This window comes from Mytilus edulis, chromosome 2 (genome assembly GCF_963676685.1).
Source record: "Mytilus edulis chromosome 2, xbMytEdul2.2, whole genome shotgun sequence".
Classification (NCBI taxonomy): domain Eukaryota; kingdom Metazoa; phylum Mollusca; class Bivalvia; order Mytilida; family Mytilidae; genus Mytilus; species Mytilus edulis.
In genome coordinates, this window is record NC_092345.1 from 54,092,593 (window position 1) to 54,115,017 (window position 22,425).

General features: G+C 31.8%; 1 protein-coding gene across 1 annotated transcript; it reads right to left on the minus strand.

Moving 5' to 3' along the window:
• Positions 1-4,636: 4,636 nt before the first annotated feature.
• Positions 4,637-16,625, minus strand: LOC139510258 (p53 apoptosis effector related to PMP-22-like). The gene is made up of 3 exons (XM_071296748.1): positions 16,058-16,625; positions 7,311-7,454; positions 4,637-5,047 (listed from the first exon to the last, which is right to left on the minus strand). Exons 1-3 carry the CDS (start codon positions 16,263-16,265, stop codon positions 4,902-4,904), a joined length of 498 nt encoding a protein of 165 aa, XP_071152849.1. The 5' UTR covers positions 16,266-16,625; the 3' UTR covers positions 4,637-4,901.
• Between the last annotated feature and the right edge of the window lie 5,800 nt (positions 16,626-22,425).

Sequence of the window (22,425 nt, forward strand, 5' to 3'; positions counted from 1 at the left end):
GAATTTACAACTATTTATTGCCGTTATAATAAGCTGTCGGGTTGCTACATAAAATATTATGATTTTCGATCAGACCAGAACTTTTTCAACTAGATGTTTTTCACTTGTCACCCTTAACCTGCTTATGAAATGAATTCTTAACATCTTTATATTATTTGTTGATATACTATAATATACTATTATATTTTATGATATACAAATACAATCAACTATCTTGTGGTTTGCTGTAGTTTTGGTAAGTATTTTTATCTGTGTAGGTAAATATGTTTTGAACAGTTGTTCACAAAACTTCATCTAGATTATTTAACATATATTTATGTACCAGTTGTACTTTAAATAAAAATATCTATTATCTATCTAGACATTTATCATATATATGGACCAAGTTGTGCGTTTAATAAAATGGCTATCTATCTACCTAGATTATTTAATATATATATGTACCAAGTTGTACGTTACATAATATCTATCTATCTATCTAGATTATTTAATATATATATGTACCAAGTTGTACGTTAAATAAAAATATTTATCATATACTTAGCATTGATATGATAGCTTTTGCATATGTGTAATGAGCGGAAGTACACAAGCCATGATAATTTCCCACCCGGGCTGATAACCCATATCAGGTGCATCTCGTGCACAAAACCCATAATAGTACCTCTCGCGCAAGTTACTTCCGGTGTTTCCGGTATCGGTTGTTTACTTTTCCATTGTGACGTCAGATGTTTTTTAAGTCGACGTCAAAATTTACGGGAACTTTTGTGGGGATAGTTTAATACTTGCTAACAAATGCCATTGACAATTATGAATCATTTTATAGAACAACAAACATGGAGTAGTAATGATCGTAAAACTCTTCCAAATTTTCAATGTTTCAAAATGCCTCTATAGGAAATGTTACCATAAATATGTAAGGAGTTAATGATGCTGTTGTTGGACAACTATAGTATATTTGATTCATAATTTTAATTTTCTTTATAAAATGTTTGACTGTTTTAGTTATTGCATTAGTTTATTTGCCTTACATAAAACTATTGTCAGAAGTATATGATAAAGCGATTAATACATGGCCTTTTCCATATCAGCCTGGGTATCATCCCGAGACCCCCATATCAAATAAAAAATAAATAAATAAATAATCTTTATTTCAAGAGGATGATCCCATTAGTTAAAACTAATCTTCCTGAGAGTCCTCAAAATAATAATAACATATTTATAAGTACATAGAGTATTATAAAGTTATATTATACACAATATACAATTGTATTTAAATAATAATGAAAAAGCATATTAATTTGCACAATTGATGAAAAATTTGTAACATTTTGTTTTAAAAGATACAAGTGTATTACTCATTTTTATTTCATTTGGTAAACTGTTCCATATTTGAGAACCTGAATATGTAAATGTTTTCTTTAAAAAATTTGTTTTTGGTTTTGGAAGATTTAATACTTTTTCATCAGCTGAACGTAAGTTATAATTTTGATTATCAGTAAAATGAAAATTTTCTTGTAAATAGTTAGGAACCATACCATTTAATGATTTAAATATCAGCCCGAGACGGAGTCGAGGTGCTGATATGGGTCGAGGGATGATACCCAGGCTGATATGGAAAAGGCCATATATTAATCTCTATCAATCTATCTACCTATCTGTAGTTATCTCATATCTAGTTCACAGCTTTGCAGCGAACCGCCCTTTTTATGGCGGTTGAGAGAGTCTCTGTTTTCCTCCGTCAATGTGGCAGAATTCGCTGCATAGAATCTTAATGTTAGCTATGAAATTTTAGGTTTTTGGAAAATACAGACTATACTTGTGTATCCCACGGTGTTTTCTAAATTTAAAGCACCAGTGTATCCCACGGTGCATCTTTACATTTTCATATATATCTATCTTCACATATATCTATCTTCATATATATCTATCTATCTACCTGGTTACCATATTATTTTCGGGTAACCGACCATAGATCTATCTACATATACATGATCTATGGTCTATCTATCTATCTATATATATATATATATATATATATATTATATATTATATGAATCTATCATATTATGAATAAAGCTGTGGCCAGATATCGCCATACCATATATGTATTTTGTTTTAATGGCACCATCTGAGATAATGGAATTTAAGTTAATAGACTTAAATTCAGTTATCGCCGGGGCCACCCACGGATTGTGTTTCATGTTTTAGATTTACCCAACATGTGTGACGTTATATTCTGTGACGTCATTTAGTCCTTTTTAGAATTTCATCGCAGCAAGCAAGCTGTTTAAATTTTGTAAGCGGTAAACTTGAAAACCCGCCCTCCCACTCCTTTTTATTGAACAAGATACTGCTCTTTTGTATTTATTTTTCAGGTTTGTGTCGGTGATAGTGGTGATACAGATTGGACTGATGATGTTAACTCGTTTGCTGTTGAGAAAAGTGACTTTTATTTGAACTTTGAGCATCATAAATATATTCCCGTAAATGGCAGAATTCGCTGCATAGAATCTTAATGTTAACTATGAAATTTTAGGTTTTTGGATAATACAGACTACACTTGTGTATCGCACGGTGTTTTCTAAATTTAAAGCACCAGTGTATCCCACGGTGCATCTTTACATTTTCATATATATCTATCTTTACATTTTCATATATATCTATCTTCACATATATCTATCTTCATATATATCTATCTATCTACCTGGTTGCCATATTATCTTCGGGTAACCGACCATAGATCTATCTACATATACATGGTCTATGGTCTATCTATATATATATATATATATTATATATTATATGAATCTATCATATTATGAATAAAAGCTGTGGCCAGATATCGCCAAACCATATATGTATTTTGTTTTAATGGCATCATCTGAGATAATCAATTTTACAATTCGCTTCAACAAAAATCCGTTATTTTTGGTTATTTAGTCATATAAAATAGAAGATGTGGTATGATTGCCAATGAGACAACTATCCACAAAAGACCAAAATGACACAGACATTAACAACTATTATAGGTCACCGTACGGCCTTCAACAATGAGCAAAGCCCATACCGCATAGTCAGCTATAATAGGCCCCGATAAGACAATGTAAAACAATTCAAACGAAAAAACTTATTTATGTAAAAAAATGAACGAAAAACAAATATGTAACATATAAACAAACGACAACCACTGAATTACAGGCTCCTGACTTGGGACAGGCACAAACATAAATAATGTGGCGGGGTTAAACATGTAAGCGGGATCCCAACCTTCCCCCTAACCTGGGACAGTGGTATAACAGTACAACATAAGAACGAACTATAAAAATCAGTTGAAAAAGGCTTAACTCATCAGATGGACAAAAATACAAGTGGACGTGCTTGTTCAATTAAGCAGCATTTCGTTGTTCTCTACTGTCTCTCGTGCATGCCATCTGCTAAAATTACAATGAAATTGGAAACAGTCAACAGGAAGATACAACATTTTACACCGACTCATTATCACGAACCTTTCTAACGAGGAATACTGCTTTCTCAAAAGTTGCTAAGACAGGGTTATCAAACAAATTAAGGTAATCACTCAAGAAATTTTACGGTCGCCATCATGAGCTAATTTGCCATTATGACAAAAATGTGTCAGAAATCATATCTGATATTCTTTCTCAGTCATAATGACCTTCCATCATTACCGAACTGAACAACGAAATAACAAGACGGGTGTCGTTTACGGTGCAGGAAAAGCTTACCCTTCCGGAGCACCTGATTTCACTCCCGGTGTTTTAGTGGAGTTCGTGTTGTTTCTTATTTATTATTTGTGACTGTTGGTTTAAATGTCTTTTTGTTTTTTGAGTCTTGATTTACTCCTTGGTTTTGATTGTTATTGTCTTTCTGATGACCAGTCCTTCTTCTTGCACCTTATGTATTATATGTTCCAGACCATATGAGTATTTGGACCGTATGCGTACTTTTTCAAAATACGCATACGGTCGGACTGTACGCGTACGGTCTGCTTGGTTTTAAGAAGTTGTCAATTTTATTAGATACAAATATATATTACAGATCAGCATAACTGAAATGTTAGATTAAAACAAAAAGTTCAATAGCAATTGAAATAAAAACTTAGAATTATAACTATTAAAAAAGTCACGTTTATCTTATCTATTAATCTCCTGTATTTAGCATGTCAGTAGTCGTTAGATTGAGTTATGCTGGCTGAAATTAAAGTTATTGGAAGTTAACACAATGTGGGAAGAAAAGTTTTAAGAATATGTAGGAACTTTACTAAAACATGCAAATGAAGGAATATGCATGAAAATACATGTCAATGTGAACAATCTTATGCTTCATGTTGACGAGAGTGACAAAAAAAATTAACGATTATTTTTAATTGACTACATGTTCGCATATTCATTTGATTCATGTAATTGCAACAATATCTATTTAAGATTTTAATAAGTTCGTGTCTAATATCAAACCACATGGTAAAAAAAGTGTATGGTCGAGCTAGTACTAGACCGTACGAGTATACTCATACGTTTCGACCTTGTTTATTAAAAGAACGCAACCAAAATAGAAATAAAATAGTAATACCAGTGCATGGCAAGAACCAAATTTAAGTGAAAACAAACAAGCGCAATAAATGGTAAAAATATTTTTTTATTAAAGCGAAAAAATCAATTTGAACACTAAGGCATACATATCTGTAAGGCAAGCATGACTTGTGTACTGTTACTCTATATACATCTATAGTCATATTAGGTCACACCGGCAGTAAGTATAATTCAGGAACGACACTAGAAAGTACTTCGTACTAATTTCCAAAATTCATTTTATACTAATTGAAACAGAATTAATTTAATATATACAATTTCTAAAATCGTTTTACTCTATAGAATGTTATGTTACTTGTCCAAACAAAACATAATGGACGCTACGATGGCAACAATAGCAGCAATAATCACAAAGGCAAAGGCAAAATGTAGATTATCAGTTTCAGCTGTTGATGCTTCTCCTCCATATATGCATACTCCAATCAGAATGAATGCCGCTGAAATCAGTAAACAACATTTCATAATGCAATAACTACATTTTATATGAATATTCAATTATAATACTTTATTTTAATTGGCTAGCAGTAATCTCCCGTCCTTTTGAAACGTCCGTTCCAATATGAAATGTTACATGATGTCACGAGCTTCCACAATAGAACGCACAGGTAAAAGACAGATATAATTGTCTGATGCTACCAAAATATGTAAAAAGGTTTCTTTTTAATAAGGTATTAAAAGCGTTGACCGTGCGCATATTTTTAGAATGAAGCGCTGAATGAAGCATTTCTCCGCTTCATACAAAATGTAGTTCGGTTAACGTTAGCCTTTAACACCGCAAAAAAAGTTAGAATGATCTTGTGCAATGCCAAGGTACGAGTACACATGCATGGCCATCGACATACTGTAGAGCCATAAATATGCTTATGTATAGAACAATAATATTTAGTTTACTTTTGTATTCACTGATGACAAAATCGATAATAATACCAATAAAAACAATATTCATAGATCTAATTACAGTGTTGAACTGGTAACCTTTTAGAAAAGTTTATTTAAATGATTGATTAATTTATCAGGATCGTTTCTAAGTTTCCTGGCACGGAATCAACATTTTCGTAAGAATGAGGATGTGTTATCCTGTTTGAATTAAGTACAGCCAAACTTAAAGCCCAAATCTTTATATCTATGGATGAATTTAGAACATGTTTAAATGATTTCATTTTATGGCAACGAAATACCTGACTTAATAATTTACCAGAAATACATAGATTATGTTCGTTAAATCCAAAACGTCACAACAGACACGGAATAGCGAACGAGTTGTGGTATATAAACACCGTAAGATGGTGCCAAAGGAACATCGCCATCCAAAAATGAAAAAAACTAACAATAGGGATCGAAAAATCGTCCTTTTTGTGGTATATTTAGTGTGGAGTTCCCATTGTAAAACAGAAATATCTAAATCTAGGAAGGGACAATCATCTATACTATTAAACGAGAAGACATCATTTTGCATATATATTAAAATAAGAAAACACATATGGAAACAAGAATGTGTCAATAGTACACAGATGCCACATCGACACTATATTTACTAAGTTTCGAGTTGATTGGACTTCAACTTCATCAAAAACTACCTCGACCAAAAACTTTAATCTGAAACGGGGCAGACGGGTGGACGAACGAACGAACGAACGAACGAACGCACAGATGCACAGACTAGAAAGCATAATGCCGATAAATGTGGCATAAAAAATATTGAAAGTGAAAGTAGTGATTTGGCAAAAATGAAAGTAGAGTAGAGATTAGAGGGAGACAGGACCTTTTCGGGACGTCGGGATCGGGTGTTTTTAAGCTCGGGATTTGGGGATTGATCCTTACGGAATCCGGGAATATATTTTTCGATTTCGGGATATAAATTTCTTTAAATTCTGCATCTCGGGATTTCATGTTTTTAAGCCCGGGATTTCGGGATCAGGACCACCCCATTAAATTACCCTTAGTCGGTCTTGGTCATTTATACAAGATTCATATCCTACCATTGGCATGTTAGTAAGGCTCTCAAAAGAAAAAGCACGGATGGATTGTCCTAGAAGTATATTTTATTAGACTATGAATGGTCTATATATAAGCAGTTACATTTATTTCATGTTTGAAGCGGTGCAAATTTTTTATTTTGACTTTTACCAAAAGATGCAAAAAAAATCGTCCTACAACAGTTCCCCGCGATTTCGCAGGTGTGTTCTAGTAACCGTTTAAACTAGTATTTTATTTGTTTAAAGTTTAGTTTCATTGGGTAAATTTCGGCAGTACATATTGAAAATTCTTGATTATTTAATGAAAAAAATATCATCATTATAACGTTTTAGTGTTGTTGAATTTATCAATTAAATGCAATTTAGACGGATCTAACATTGGTCATAAACTGTGATTCATAACACATTCTAAAGTCTATCAAGTACTATTCAAAGACCTCTTCCGTATCTTGAACATGCTGCTGTGATGTTGTCCAAATTAAGTTCGACATTCTCATTTTTATTTCAAAGAACTCAAAATACTGCAAAATGTATTTTATTTTGTTTATTGTTTTACTTAGATAAGGCTATTAGGGTTTTTTTCATTTGAATTTGTTATATATTTGTCATTTTCGGGCCCTTGCTTTGCGAGTCTCGGTGGAAATCATACCACACCTGATTTTTTTTTTATTATTTATACAGACAAACATAGTTTCATGTATTGCACATTGTTTCATTATATTACCTGCTGCAGCTAAGCATCCAACAGCTACCCATTTTAGAATTGGTTTATCTTTTAAGACGAATAGTTTCAATATAACAACAACAAGTGCAGCAATTAGACATAAGAAACCAAGGGTCTCCATGGCTTGAACAGCTTCTCGCCATGCTGAAAATATATAATAATATTATTGTAAGCATCAATGGTCAAATGAACCATCTACAGACTTTAAATAGAGAAAGTTGGGCTAAAAATTACCATTGCATATCCATTAAACATAGAAAACATTAGTCCGAGATTGCTATGATGGCCATCTGGGGTTGCCCAGATATTCCGATACCCATTAGTCCGACTCTCCATTGGTTCAACACCCAAATAGTCCGACAAGATTCAAAACTGTCGTAATAGAAAGCCTATTCCATGAGGGTGTGGGTGGGGGTTTACAGAAAACAGAATAATGGGCAAAAATCTAAAGAATAAAGAAAAATTGACGAAAAGAAAGACAGAGAATAATGAAATTCTTAAATATAAAAAGTAGAAAATATTTGTCAAAAAAATATTCAAAAAAAATTAAAATGGGTTTATTACTATTAAAAAAGTACCATAACCATATGCATATAACGAAATCGAAAACCTTGCAAGTTTTGGTGAACTAATAAAAGATGTGTTCTATATAGGAACACATTCTACTTAAAAAAGAAATGGCATCAGCAGTGCAATCTTTCGCCATTAATAATATAAATTTGAGTTATAGGGTCTCGGATACAGTCAAAACTGTTAAAAGTGTCATTTTCCAATAAAGAAGGACTATTGTTCTTACATTATTATTTCAATTCATCTATGCATTAAACGAACTTAAAGATCGAAAACTTGAACAAAAACTTAGAGCTTAATTGATATTACACTCGAAAATTGGCGAGTTTATACAGTTTATAACATCGGTAGTTGAAATTGTCCAATCGGTGATAATTGTCTATACAAAAAAGACTTTATGAAGGTTGAAACCTCGATACAAGTAGATAAAATGTGCTATCAAAATGAACTTAAACTGAATAGTCATGAAAGATTTGCCACTGCACATTAGACAAACAAATAACCATGTCCATGTGATGTTTACATAAGCGATAATTTTGTAATTTCATATTCATAAAACAACAAACTTTTTTATTTTGTCTAGTTAATATCATTTGTGTTCTTTGTTGCATCTTTAAAGTACAGTTAATCGGTTGTCTTTTGAACAACACAAGCAAACATGCAACATGAAAATAACTCTGGCAATCAACACCACTTCTCTTGACATTGACACTGTCACAGGAATGTACAGGTCTGTTTTCATTATTTCTATTTACCAGCACACGTTTTGCTGTTTGCTCGTATACTCAAACAGATCCCTTACGCGGAGAACGCGCCAAACTGTACAAATGTCTATTTGGTTTACCACTGTCTTGAGAGTTCAATGTATTAACTTTAAGATTGTTGCTTATAGACAAACTAAATTGTACACTAATTTAAGCATATCACATACAATGATCGTTTAGGCAGTAAAGCTTCCTTTGAACCTTTATAAAACTTTCTTATTTCTCTGCTTTTGGATGGATACAAAGCTGCGTATCGTCATGTTATTTCTTCGACAAAACTTTAAAAAGTATATTTAGTTTGACAAAATGTTCGCTTCTCCGCGTCTCAATCATCACGACTGGTAATTTACACACGCAGAACAATCGGTTCTGCAATGAAAACCGTGAGAGGATTTTTCGGTTATGCTTGAGGGGAGTAATATTTATTCAAAATGCAAGAGGGGATAGAAATATGGCCACGTTGGTTTCTTCCAACTGGCAGTAAACTTTTGCCAAAATAAGAGTACGTTTGAATGTGCGGGGTGTACAATTTTCCACAAAGGTATCAGTAGTACGTTATATCCGATGCCTCTTGTAGAGAGCGTGCCACGCACTCTGCAGGTTTAGAAACATTGCAACAACTCTTGAAGGGGCCGTCGTTGGAGTTTTTGTCTAGGCCTATTGTAATGCAAATGTGTGTCTTTATCCAATTTACTTTCATATAGCCCAGTGGCAGTCAAAGTTTGATTGAACTTTTTCATCCCGAATGACATCTATTACAGGACTTACCTTTATTGTTAAATTGTTCCCGTATGGAACAAGTATGCTATATTTGCCACTGAATCGGCATTAAGAAAACTTATACGATTTAATAATGTTGTAAGTATTTCATGAATATATTATTAGTATTTCGCAGTAGGATTATATTAGTTATAACAAATGGGATAATCCTCTTGAAATAAAGATTATTTATTTAGAATATTGTTCCGTGTCGATCTATTGGGATGTCGGACCAATGGGGTGTCGGGACTATTGGGGTGTCTAACTAATAGGGCGTTGGACTAACGGGGCTTAAGATAACTAAGTCCTTGAAAATCCTTTAAAAAGGCCATCGGACGTCAGAGTACTCTCGTACTAAGAAAAACTTTACATGTTTAGACTCCACTGTTACTAGACTGATGTCTATTTTTATTGGTTAAAAGTTAATTGTGCCTTATCTGTAATCTGTAATCAATAAATCACAGTAGGTGTCTCAAAATCTAAGCACAATCTTTCCATAGAAATTGTAGAGGTCATATGATATTAAAGTTGGTGTATCTATAATAATTATTTGTTCGTGTATAAAATTGAAGAATTTCAAAAAATTTATGAAATTGGTTGTGGGAGTGTATTTCTCGGTCACATAGTAATTTTAACACTTGACGTTTAAAGAACACTAGAACACACCCGCGAAATCGCGGGCATTCAGAGCGTAGTTTAAAGTATGTAAAGTGTTGTTGGAAGAATTTTGTAAAATACAGAATGACTGGAGAATTTCAGCAAAAGTATCATAAGTGATAGGTTATTGGGGACAGGAAAATGTTTTTTTACCTTCCACCTTTATTTCCAAAGTCCCCAATTTTTGGTTTTCTATCAATTTCAATATGAACATACATTTAGCATGTTATGAACATTTATTTAAGTAAGGAGCCTGTAATTCAGTGGTTGTCGTTTGTTTATGTGTTACATATTTGTTTTTCGTTCATTTTTTGTACATAAATAAGGTCGCTAGTTTTCTCGTTTGCATTGTTTTACATTGTCATTTCGGGCCTTTTGAAGCTGAGTATGCGGTATGGGCTTTGCTCTTTGTTGAAGGCCGTACGGTGACCTATAGTTGTTAATATCTGTGTCATTTTGGTCTCTTGTGGAGAGTTGTCTTAACATGGCAATCATACCACATCTTCTTTTTTTTTATGTAATCAATGAATTTTGTAAAAGATTTAATGACTGGAGAATTTCAGAAAAAGTACCAAAAGTTCACGTGAATAATTTTAGCGCTTATCTGTATATTATGAACATTCATTACTATATAAATAAAGCGTATTTACTTTCAATTCTAAGTTTACTAATTGATCCATGGTGATCATTGATATAGTATACAGACCCTCTCTATTTAATAAACTCTGTGACCGCCGTGGATAGTAAACTTGAAAATGATAGCAGATAAAATTCTGAAAATACACTTTATTCGTAGTATATGTATGTTCAAAGTATACAGAAAAACGCAAACCGGAAGTCTAATCTGACTTAAAATTTCGTACAATGACGGGACAATATCCGGATGTCTTTTTTCTCGTTTTTCTCCTAAAATAACTCAATCTGAATAATCATATGAATGGATGACAAATGCGACTATGCACTGTACCTATAGGACACAGAGGCGTGTTGATTAATTTATTCTGGAAAGAAGAGAAGCGACACCAAAAATGAGGTCTTCTCGTTTAATAGTATAGATTCAACTTTAAGTAATTCATATCTTCAAAGTACGCAATCATATATTCATGCATAATTTGAAAAACGTAAATTAAAACAAAATTAAATTCGATTACCACGACCCTGGCCATTAGTAAATTTCCAAAAAATATATGACTTCCGTGAATTATTTCTCAATTCGTGTATCTATTTCGTCCTGAGAAAAATTACGCCAATCCAATTATTTTTTATTGCAGTGGCATGAGATTGAATCATCGTTAGCTGAAGATTGTTTCAACAGAGAAAAGATATTTATAGTGACGTTGGTGATCTCAACGTGATTGGCTTTCTCGATTGAGCCGGTGCGTCGAAAGTGAGAAAAGCAATCGAGTTGAGATGATCAATGATAATCTGTTAATCGCTTTCTTTTCGAGAAGTTAACATCCTGTGTTAAACGGTAGACAAATGGTCCGACCATATTCTTAGTTATAAGCCTCTTCAATTCAGACAGGCTATGAGAGAACAGATGCCGTCAAAGATCTGTCATTAACGCAAAATTTATGACTGCACAAATCACTTGAGATATGGATGGAACAGCATTTAAACTTACCGACTTCGTTCATACAAATAAATACATTGCGGAGTTAATACATTTTAGTACTCAACTCTGCCCTGACTTATCTCAAAAGGACTGAGAAAAATGCATCACTTACATTATGTTGAGAACATAATCATACGAATAATAAAAAACTACATGTTTTCCTTGTTCTGCTTATCTCCTGAACGAAATTACCTATCTCATCATAAAATTCGAAATTAAATATCTACGAGAAATAAAGCCGTAACAATAAATAATGAATTGGTAGCTATAGGTTGCTATATTTTGTACTCAGCTATGCGAGATTTATGTCCATATTTAAATGTATTGAATGCATGTAAACTTTGTATGGTTTTTTTAAGTATTGAAGACCGTACGGTGACCTATCGTTGCTTACTTCACGTCATTTGGGTTTTGGGTGAAGAATTGTCTCATGTATAAACATACCGCATATAATTTTTGTTTTTGGTGATAATCAAGCTAATAATAAATATACTTTTGGTTTTATATAAGAAATCCTTACGGTAACAAAGTAGTGTGTACTTTAGAAGTGTTTGCATTTACTTATTATGGAATACATAAATAAGGATCCGAAATTCTAAGAAAGATTGAAAATATCCTGAGAATATAAAAGTTAAGTGTGACGGTGCAAACAATAATTTATACTGCAACACGTTGTGTTTATTTCCTAAATATATTAACACAGCTTTATTTTGTGCAATGTCAATTTCATCATGGAACACTTTCTCCACAATAAGGGGTTCATGAAGGGAGCAACCATTTAACTTCAAGAAGAGGGGGGGGGGGTGTCAGAATTTTTTTAGCAACAAATTTATTTAACATTATAAGGTATAGGGTATGGGGAATTAGCATTCAGAATAACTTTTTAGTCATATGCTTGACTTCAATGCTTGACTTCAAGGTAAATAGTCGTTCCCTAAGGGATGAAAATAGGTTTGACACTTGTGTTACGATTTAAAAGCTATGAATGAATTAATTAAAGTTGCAGTATAAAAACAATATTAGGTCAATGTCATAAAAATATTACCTTTTTGGTATTCGACACAAAACTCGGTTAAACCTCGTCCTTCCCAAGTTTCTCAAACTAATACACAAAAAAAATTGTATGTTTCTGACATTGACCTAATATTGTATATTTAGATCTTTTACAAAAAACAACCTTCTTGTTACCGAGACTGCGTCACACAATAAAACTCTTTTCGGAAACGTAGTACCTATTTTAGCTAATAAAACCCAATTTTTTTTTTACTTGTTTGCCGTTTCAAGAACAAAAGAAAAAAATAATTTATCTTGTATTTGGTCGCCGTATCGTGGTTTTAAGACTAGTTTCCTTGGTTAAATACGCGACACTTCACTTTTTTGCTTAAGTTCTGGCAACTCATTGATGAAATGGAATATGACTCGCCTTACAAATGGAAACTTTGATAAAGCTTTAACGCAACCAAATCACCCTGTGGATATGAATATATATATTTACAGGGTTAATAGTTTTACAACATGACAACTTTATAAAATTTACATATAAAGTGGCTTTCGAAAGGTGATTTACATAAATAAAACAGGTATAATATCAGACCACTCTTTTGATATGAAGATATATTAACTTAGTTTCAATTTATCAACATCAAAGCTATATTTTGACTTTATAATGGTGGTATAAATATGATAAAGGTTTTTGCATAAGGGAGATATATACTATCCAATCTAAACTTATTCTAAAAAATTCATGGCAACAAGTTTTTATTACACACTATTCGTATTTGCATGCCAGTACCGAAAACTGGCTATTTAACTGAGCGTCTGATACCCTTAAGGACTTCCAGTCAATCAGTTGAGGTCTCTCAAAAGTGTCCTATAATATGTTAAGATTGTTCAATGTAGAAACTTTACAGACAAATATATACATACATGCAAGAGTGTTACTTAGCTGCATATTGATATAAAGTTGCAAATTGTACATGACCTTGTAAAAATATTTCTTGGAACATATAGAATTAATTAGCTTAATCTATTTTAAAATTCTTATTCGTGTATTATATATTAATATTTGAAGAAAAATTCAATACTCAAATCCTGAGAAAATCTATTAAAAAAGCAGTTTTAAGCCCTCATTAAGCATTCATTATTGAGTTGCATGTTCTTATTTTGGACATTATTCAAGTGCATTACATCATTGCACACTTACAGCAGTGATTCTTTGAGATTGGTAGTATTTTAAATGGTGCTATTTTGGAATTTATTTTCAAAAGTACATGTGGAATCAAATTGCAAGATCAATACACATGATTGAATATCCTAGGAAATTCATTGTATGTCAACCTTTAGCTGATTGATGCGTTTCAATGAACATACATATACGATGACTTATCGCTAGGCGACGGTTAATGGGTTTGTCGATAATTTGTAGTACCCATGAACTTATGATTATTTTTTTCTGTTACAGTGCAAAAAAACGTAAATCTATTTAAATTGTGTTTTTATATCATCAGGTAAAAATTAATTGCGTATAACCGTTCACCTTGATATTTCTTTAGATACATTGTATCTGTAGCGAGGTTTAACTCTTTTTGAAAACTGACGCCACTGACGGTCATAATTGGTTTTGTATTATAAACCACTGTTAAATCAGATATATGTTTTATTTATGAGATATTTTTTTCAATAATAGTGCATGCAAAACATTAAATATGTCGATTTCATCTGCAAATAAAAACAATGCTACATCAGCATTTTGAATTGTCTTCGTGTTAAGACAAATCCTGGATGTTAATATGATTTGGTGAAATGTATAGCATTTTGGTCAACTCTTTAGATCTGTTTATTTTGAAATTCGATGTAATCTCTATCGGGTTGAATCTTCGAAACCCAGCAATTATTTTCATTTACGCCAATTAAAATATCTAATGTTGATACAAACTTCAATGCGACATCTAGCGGATTTTATAGTTAACATTAAATCTTGTGAAAATCACCATTTCTGTCATTTTCAGTTTAAAACAACGAAACACCAACAAAAAGAATGCAGACGTTCACAAAAAGAGTAAAATCACAAAAATACTGAACTCCGAGGAAAATCAAACAGGAAAGTCGCTAATCAAATGGCAAAATCAAAAGATAAAACACATCAAACGAATGGACAACGAATGTCATATTCCTGGCTTGGTACAGGCATTTTGTAATGTAGAAAATGGTGAATTGAACCTGGTTTTATAGCTAGCTAAACCTATCACTTGTATGACAGTCGCATCAAATTCCATTATGTTGGCAACGATGCGTGAATAAAACTAATAGACATATTAGGTAAAAATGTCAATAATAGGTGTACAGCATTCAACTTTGTGTTATAATCTTAATCACTAAAAAAACAAAAATATATGTAACAAAGATGTAATGATGATTTTAATGATCGTTGACAAGTAATTATACTAAAGGCTGATATTTGATAAATCTCTGAACCAATCATAAAATTCTTTGTATAAAGCGTACCGAGAATTTACTCTATTTGGAAAAACCAGACACCTACGATGGTCATATTTGATTTGTTTAAACCAATCAGGTGATATATCACCCTGCATTAGCTAGGTCATGGTATATAAAATAGTATTTCCAGAAAATAAGCTATTTGATTTTCAGAAATTGTAACAACAAAGAAAATATAGAGGTGTGTTGCTTAAAAAAACAAGGATACACGAAAAATAATAAGGTTAATATATTCTGTATGCGATTTATGATTTCTAAAATAACAGAAAGAACTCTCGACCGCTTTGATTAACTCATTAAATATGTTTCATGAAATGTTAGATACAATTCATGGTTTTGAAATAGTTTTTAAATCTAACTTACAATGCACATTAGATCCACATTCTAAAAGGGAAATCGGGGACGTATCTAAAATCTACATCATTTTATTTGTTTAAAAACTGTCTAATATCCAACCAGTCACTTTGCAGCTTTATATTTATTTTATCATATTAGTTCAAACTTTAAATTTAACAATTAATATAAAATAAAGCAAACTGCTGCAATTTAACACATATCTACGAGATAACGCAAACTGAATACAAACTGTCTGATATAAAATGTTTCACGAAATTACAGTTATAAGCATAGTTATGAGGTCTGGAGCTGACATGTCAGTTAACTGCTAGTAGTCTTTTGTTATTTATGTATTATTGTCATTTTATTTATTTTCTTTTGTTACATCTTCTGACATCCCAATTTCCTTTCTCAATTTTATACATTGTAAATGATAAAAATAAAGAGAAGCCGGTTTATTTTGCTATAGCATTGTTGAAAAAATAATGAATGCATGGTAATAACTATTTATTTTCTTCCGTAATCTTCAATATTTATTATTTACTTACATGCTAAGTTTTTAACGTCTACAAAGTCACCACAAATGGTAGATCCTCCTGAAGTACACGATTTCCAGATTCCTGCATAAAATTTTACATTTCCTACTTTAAGATACCACCAATAAGGAGCAGCAAAACCAATCAAATCGATCACTAATGCAACAATTGTTAAAATGAAGCCTACAAAAGTAAGCATTGGTATTCCAGCTATCTCCATCTTTTAATAAGTTGTATATTAAACCGGGCAGTGTTTTTCGGTTACCTATAATTTTCCTAAATGGAAATAAAAAAATCGAAATATACTTTATACAAAGCGGATGATCCTTTGGCTTTTCCCAGAACGCAAAAGCGTTGTTAAAACAAATAAACACAACAAACAGTAGCCTAGCGACAGCTTACAAATGTCAACCGAGCTAATATATGTATAAATGCTTTCACTTAGTTCAAATCCACGGACGAAGCATATAAATTTGAAGAAAAACTGACTTCACAGTCGCTCAACGAACTAAGTTCAGTTAATCAAAACTCAGTTTTATTATAAAAAATAAACCTAGCGGCAGGGTATTCAATCCATATTGGGATATTTTGTACTGTATGATTGACATTTTATTAAATAGATAAGATGGTGACGCGAAGCATCAAGGTAAAAACCACACCTGTATTCAAAACACTTAAATATTTTAAGACATCCCACAAATAACTGTGCAACACAGAAATATTAACTGCTTGACAGATACTGTATAGTGTGGACAGGCGTTTTCTTGTCCAATACATGAATTTATAAATTTATTTACTTTATTTAAATTTCTGAAGGTAAATTGACCCCACCTATCATAAGACACTGAATTGTTTTATGATAAATATGTAGTATCGTCCATTATATTTTCGGAATATAATTTTACGAGATCAAACTTTTAATTTTGATATGGTATATATGGATATTTTTCACAAAAATTAGCGTATTTCGGTCTCTACCAAATATTTTGCGTTTAATGTTTTACATTGTATTTGACATCGAATTATTTCTGTGACACGTCAACATTGTAACGTATAAAATTCGGTGACATATGAATAGCAACATGATGCATTCAATTTGCACATAGTAGATACATACATGCACATTTTCTATACCAAGTTAAAAAGTTCCTTTAAGATGTTTTAGATTTGAGAATTTTACAAAAAGATGCGAATGCTGCTACTACATAAGCACCACGACGGGTGTCACATGTGGAGCAGGGTCTGCTTACCCTTCCGGAGCACATGAGATCACCCCTAGTTTTAAGTGCGGTTCGTGTTGCTAATTCTTTAGTTTTCTACGTTGTGTCTTGTGTACTTTTATTTGTCAGTTTGTCTTTTCATTTTTTAACCATAGCGTTGTCAGTTTATTGTCAATCAATGAGTTTGACTGTCCCTCTGGTATATTTCGCCCCTCTTTTGAAGCAAATTTTGTATATCGTTACGCAGTTAACATTTCGTTATGTATACTTGAAAAAAATCCATTATATACAGCTATTTCTGTGTATCGTTATGCATTCTGGTCAGGGATAATTCAATGTATCATAAAATTAAAAATGTGTCAAAGTGATAACAACCAGACCATAGAGCAAAAAAACAGTAATTCTTGACTTTTTTTCATCATTCCTTTAACTTATGATAAGATTGGTGTAAAATTAATGTGAAGTTTCTTACATAAAAGATCAAGTACGTAACACAACAAGTTTTTGTGTTTTAACATTGGCAAATGAATGTTAAAGTAGATTTTTTTTTGCACAAGTGTATTTAAAAAGTAGTTTAAACACACCCAAGTTATTCTGTGAAACGAAATGCGTGATATTATAGCATTTAAACCTTATAGATCAAATATTTTCTATCATTATAAATGGATGTGGATTTTGTAAAAAATATTATACATCGTTTTGATTTGACAAAAGTTGTGTCAGCTAATTGAAGTGGTTAAAATACAGGTTTTTCATAAAATATTCATTTTCAAATTGTTGAGTAGGGACAAAAGAATACAATCCGTCAGCAATGTTAATTTCAAAAGATACTTTCTATTTAAGACTAAGATTTATGAAATATCAAGTTTGGTTTCCCGACCACTTCCGATATATGTAATGCGAACTTCACGTGATAACATCACATCAATTTTGATATCTTGCAGTCCGTTGTATATCGATACAACAGTATATATAGAGACGTGCATCATCATGTATTATAAGTGTAGCGTCTATATTACCTTATAGTATTCAAAGAGCTTCACCTCTATAAAAATGAATAGTCAAAGGGCAATCTGTGGCAATATAAGGTTTTCTTAGAGTAGTAAGTCATGTAAGTATTTCGATTGGTTGACAGATTGTTGCTTGCTTGACGGTGACAAATTTTTCATGCATGTTACTTGGAAACAAGAATGTGTCCTCAGTACACGAATGCCCCACTCGCACTATCATTTTCCATGTTCAGTGGACCGTGAAATTGGGGTAAAAACTCTAATTTGGCATTAAAATTAGAAAGATCATATCATAGGGGACATGTGTACTAAGTTTGAAGTCGATTGGACTTAAACTTCATCAAAAACTACCTTGACCAAAAACTTTAACCTGAAGCGGGACAGACGGACGGACGAACGAACGGACAGACGGACGGTACAACGAACGGACGGACGGACGCACAGACCAGAAAACATAATGCCCCTCTACTATCGTAGGTGGGGCAAAATAAGGCGCATTTTGTTATTTTTCAACAGTGGCCTTCTGATCTTCAGAAAGTTTGTTACGAAGTTTCCTTAAAAAGTGTAGAGAGTGTAGTACTTAACCTAGTACACGGTTCACGGATAATGTAATAAGTTCTCTTATAACATGACGTGCATAACAGTTACTATGTATTATCAACATACGCCTTTCAAATCAAATACTTTAAATAAGTTATTTATTACATATAATAAATAGTGAAAAGTGTTTTTTCTTGATATTTTCAAATGTGAACTAAACACTTCAGACTGAAGTATTGTAAGCTTTGAATTTATCAACGTCAGCGGGTTGATGCATACTTTAAAGAGCTTTTAATATGTGCTAAATTTGATACCCTTCAAAATTCAGAAAATATAAAAGGCCCACCCTGACATCAAATTTGAATCTTATTGATGAAAGAAAAATCAAGTGTGAGTGTCAAATAAATCGGCCAGGCATATAATTAGGGCAATATACACTCCCCATCATATTTAAATGTTTTAAATTCGGCTTAATTATTTCTGAGATTTATTATCCGGCTGAATTTAATATGTCATACACACAAAAAAAACAGGAATGAAAAAAAAATATTGTATTGTAAATTCAACATATCACATCAACCAATAATCTAAACAACCTCGCTTCTTCGAGAAAATTTGCCCTTTATCATCAACTTATAATACATGGTCCACATAGTCTGCCTTGGTATAGGCACAACATTTTTTGGAATGAAACCCGTTTTACGTACATACAAACATCACACATAAATTGGGCAAGAAAATGATAAAACACATTATAAAACCTGTTTGTCTAAACTAAGTACCATTACAAAATATACATCACATCATTAATTTGTTGAGTAAAGTAAGTACTTTCATTTGCACCTATTTTCTATCTAACCACATGTCTTAAAGTAAATCACACAATAAAAACCGACAGACCTGTACAATATGTGCTTCTCAGAATAAATTTATATAATTATTTCTTATTTTTAGCTATTGCACTCATATGCGTGAAATGTAGTTCCATTCTTTCAAAATTGAGACGATTTATACCAGAGGGACATTCAAACTCATAAGTCAAAAACAAATGATAACACAATACATTACAGTACACAGAACATAACAAAGAAAACTAAAGACTGAGCAACTCGAACCCTACCCAAAACTGTGAGTTATATCAGGTGCTCCGGAAGGTCGCTCAAGTTCGTTTGATTTTTAACTTATTTATCACAATTCTACTATTTCAAATATGGTAACTTATTTTATTATACTATTTCGTAACAGCTTATATAGACTATAGAATTATTTAAATCATATTTTATAGAAATGTGAATTGTCTTAGTCACAGCATTCACACCCCTATCTGTTATACACATTATAAATTTTTGCAAGAAGACATAATTGACATCTTTTTAGTACTAAGTCCTGAGAAAACATTTCGAATATATTTGTCCATACTTAGTAATTTATACTGTATAAGTTAAGATACACAGCAAAACAAACACTAATATTCATAAATCTGAATTATATTTGATTTATGTAAAATAAAAAGAGTACTTTGAATCGTTAAATTCTCCGTACTTTTCTATCTTCGTTCACGTTCCTTTGAGGTTGTTTACCTTCTACAGTCTTTAAGTAAGATTATATTTATTTTGTCTTACTTATCAAATCTTAAATGCAATAAATGTTATTGCTATGACCATAGTAAATCAAATGTAATTGGAAATGAAATCGATTGAGAAAAAAATCAAGTTGTAACGAGTTTTTCTCAAATATAATAATTTTAATATGTTAACGTTTCGATAAAACATCAAACTTAATTCGTAAATATTTCCAATGAAAAAAGTACAGGAGATAAGGGGAAACTGTAAACAAAAGAAAACAAAACAAGATTTACCGTCAGAAGTCAACAAAGCCTAAATGGCAAGCAGGGCCGTAACTACATTGAGGCAAAAGAGGCAAATGCCTCATGTTAGATTGTTTTCACGGAAAGTGTCTAACAAGAAGCAAGTTCTCTTCACTCTCTAGTGTCGCCCCTGCATGTTTTTCGTGATCCATGTTCTTTTTTACTTTTAGTTTTCAGAGTTGATGGTCTATTGTTTGAACTTCTGTGTCCCGGGTTTGTCTTTTGCTCATTTATTGTCCTACTTTATGACTTTAGTCTGAGTGTTGATTTTCATTTGTAAACGTGTGGTTTTGCAATGTTGCATGCCCACCGATGTCCAGATATTGTCATTTTGTGCGAGAAAATATTTTAAGAATATACAAGAGTTACTGCATATGCAGAGAAAAGTAAATTGAGGACTTACAAATTGTTTATTCTGTCAATAAAAAACAGGAGTTCTTTTGCTAGATTTAGATGTGGGATAGCGCCACTAAAAATAGAAACTGGAAAGTATGAAAGAAAAGAAGTCCACGAGATGACATGTTTTAACTGTAGATCTATTATTGAAGATGAACTTCATGTCATTTAAAAATGCCCATTATACATGTATATAGATCTGAGACAAATCATGATACATGAAGCTATACATTTAAATGAACGTTTTAACCTATAATTATCAGATGGTGGAAAAATTATATTTTATTTAACGACAATGTAGCTGCTATAGATGCCAAACCTGCAACGATATTTTATTAAGAAGAAACAGTATTTTATTTCAATAGTTCTTATAGAAAAAAATATTTTACATTTTAAATGTAAATGTGTAAAAATGTGTTTATATGTATATATTGTGTCTTAAAAGTATCTCATGAATCTTTTTAAGATTGGTGCATACAATGAAAATGTTTTAATGTTTTATGTTTTTTATAAACTTATCAAACACTAATTACCTGATGTCTTTTTTAATATAAGAACATATGAAACGCGGTTTCCTATCTAAAGTTGTTGTGATTTGTCTATTAAATGTAGTACATTACAACTGTAAATTACACAAAATTCTTAAATAAATAAATATTATAATTTTTAATCTCAGTCATTAAAATAGATATATTATAAATGTATAGATTCATATCTCCAAAAATCTCTTTAATATTAAAAAAAAAAAACAAAAAAAACCGACAATTTTCTTTATAAGAATAAATAAGTTCAGTATAGATGTACCGACAATTATACATTTTTTGAAAATGACCCACATACGACGTCGACTTTCCGAAAATGTTTCTCCATACGATTCTTTGTTGAACTAGGTTAGATATTTGTAATACTCAAACTTGGAATTTCCCGTTCTTTATTTGCTGATTGTCAAATGTTCACAATCTGATTTAAATCCGACCTTCCAGTATGCTACGTTCATTTGTCGATTAAAAAGATTGACGAAATTAAAACTTTCATACTATAGTGTGTGATAACATTGTGTGAGGGAATTCGACGTTTGCTGTACCACTGTTCACTCCAACGCAATTTATGACAATACCACTGCATCAATCTGTATGATTATTTTTGCAGTGTTTTAAAAAATGATTTTACTTTGTTGTCGCGTATTATTTTTGAAACATTCAATGTTTTAAAAAGGCGAATTTTCTGTATAAAGTCAATAATTATGTTGACTTTTGAAGCCCAAACTTTCTACAGCCTTAAATACGCAAATAAAAGATCCAAAAACTATACTAATACAGAACGACATGTTTATGGAATTATAGCAAA

Excerpts from the sequence above, each read along its gene's own strand:
- LOC139510258 (XM_071296748.1), bottom strand. The coding sequence starts at position 16,265 with ATGGAGATAGCTGGAATACCAATGCTTACTTTTGTAGGCTTCATTTTA. Across the intron at positions 7,455-16,057 it reads AGACGTTAAAAACTTAGCAT|CATGGCGAGAAGCTGTTCAA; the intron begins GTAAGTAAATAA and ends ATATATTTTCAG. Across the intron at positions 5,048-7,310 it reads TGGATGCTTAGCTGCAGCAG|CGGCATTCATTCTGATTGGA; the intron begins GTAATATAATGA and ends TACTGATTTCAG.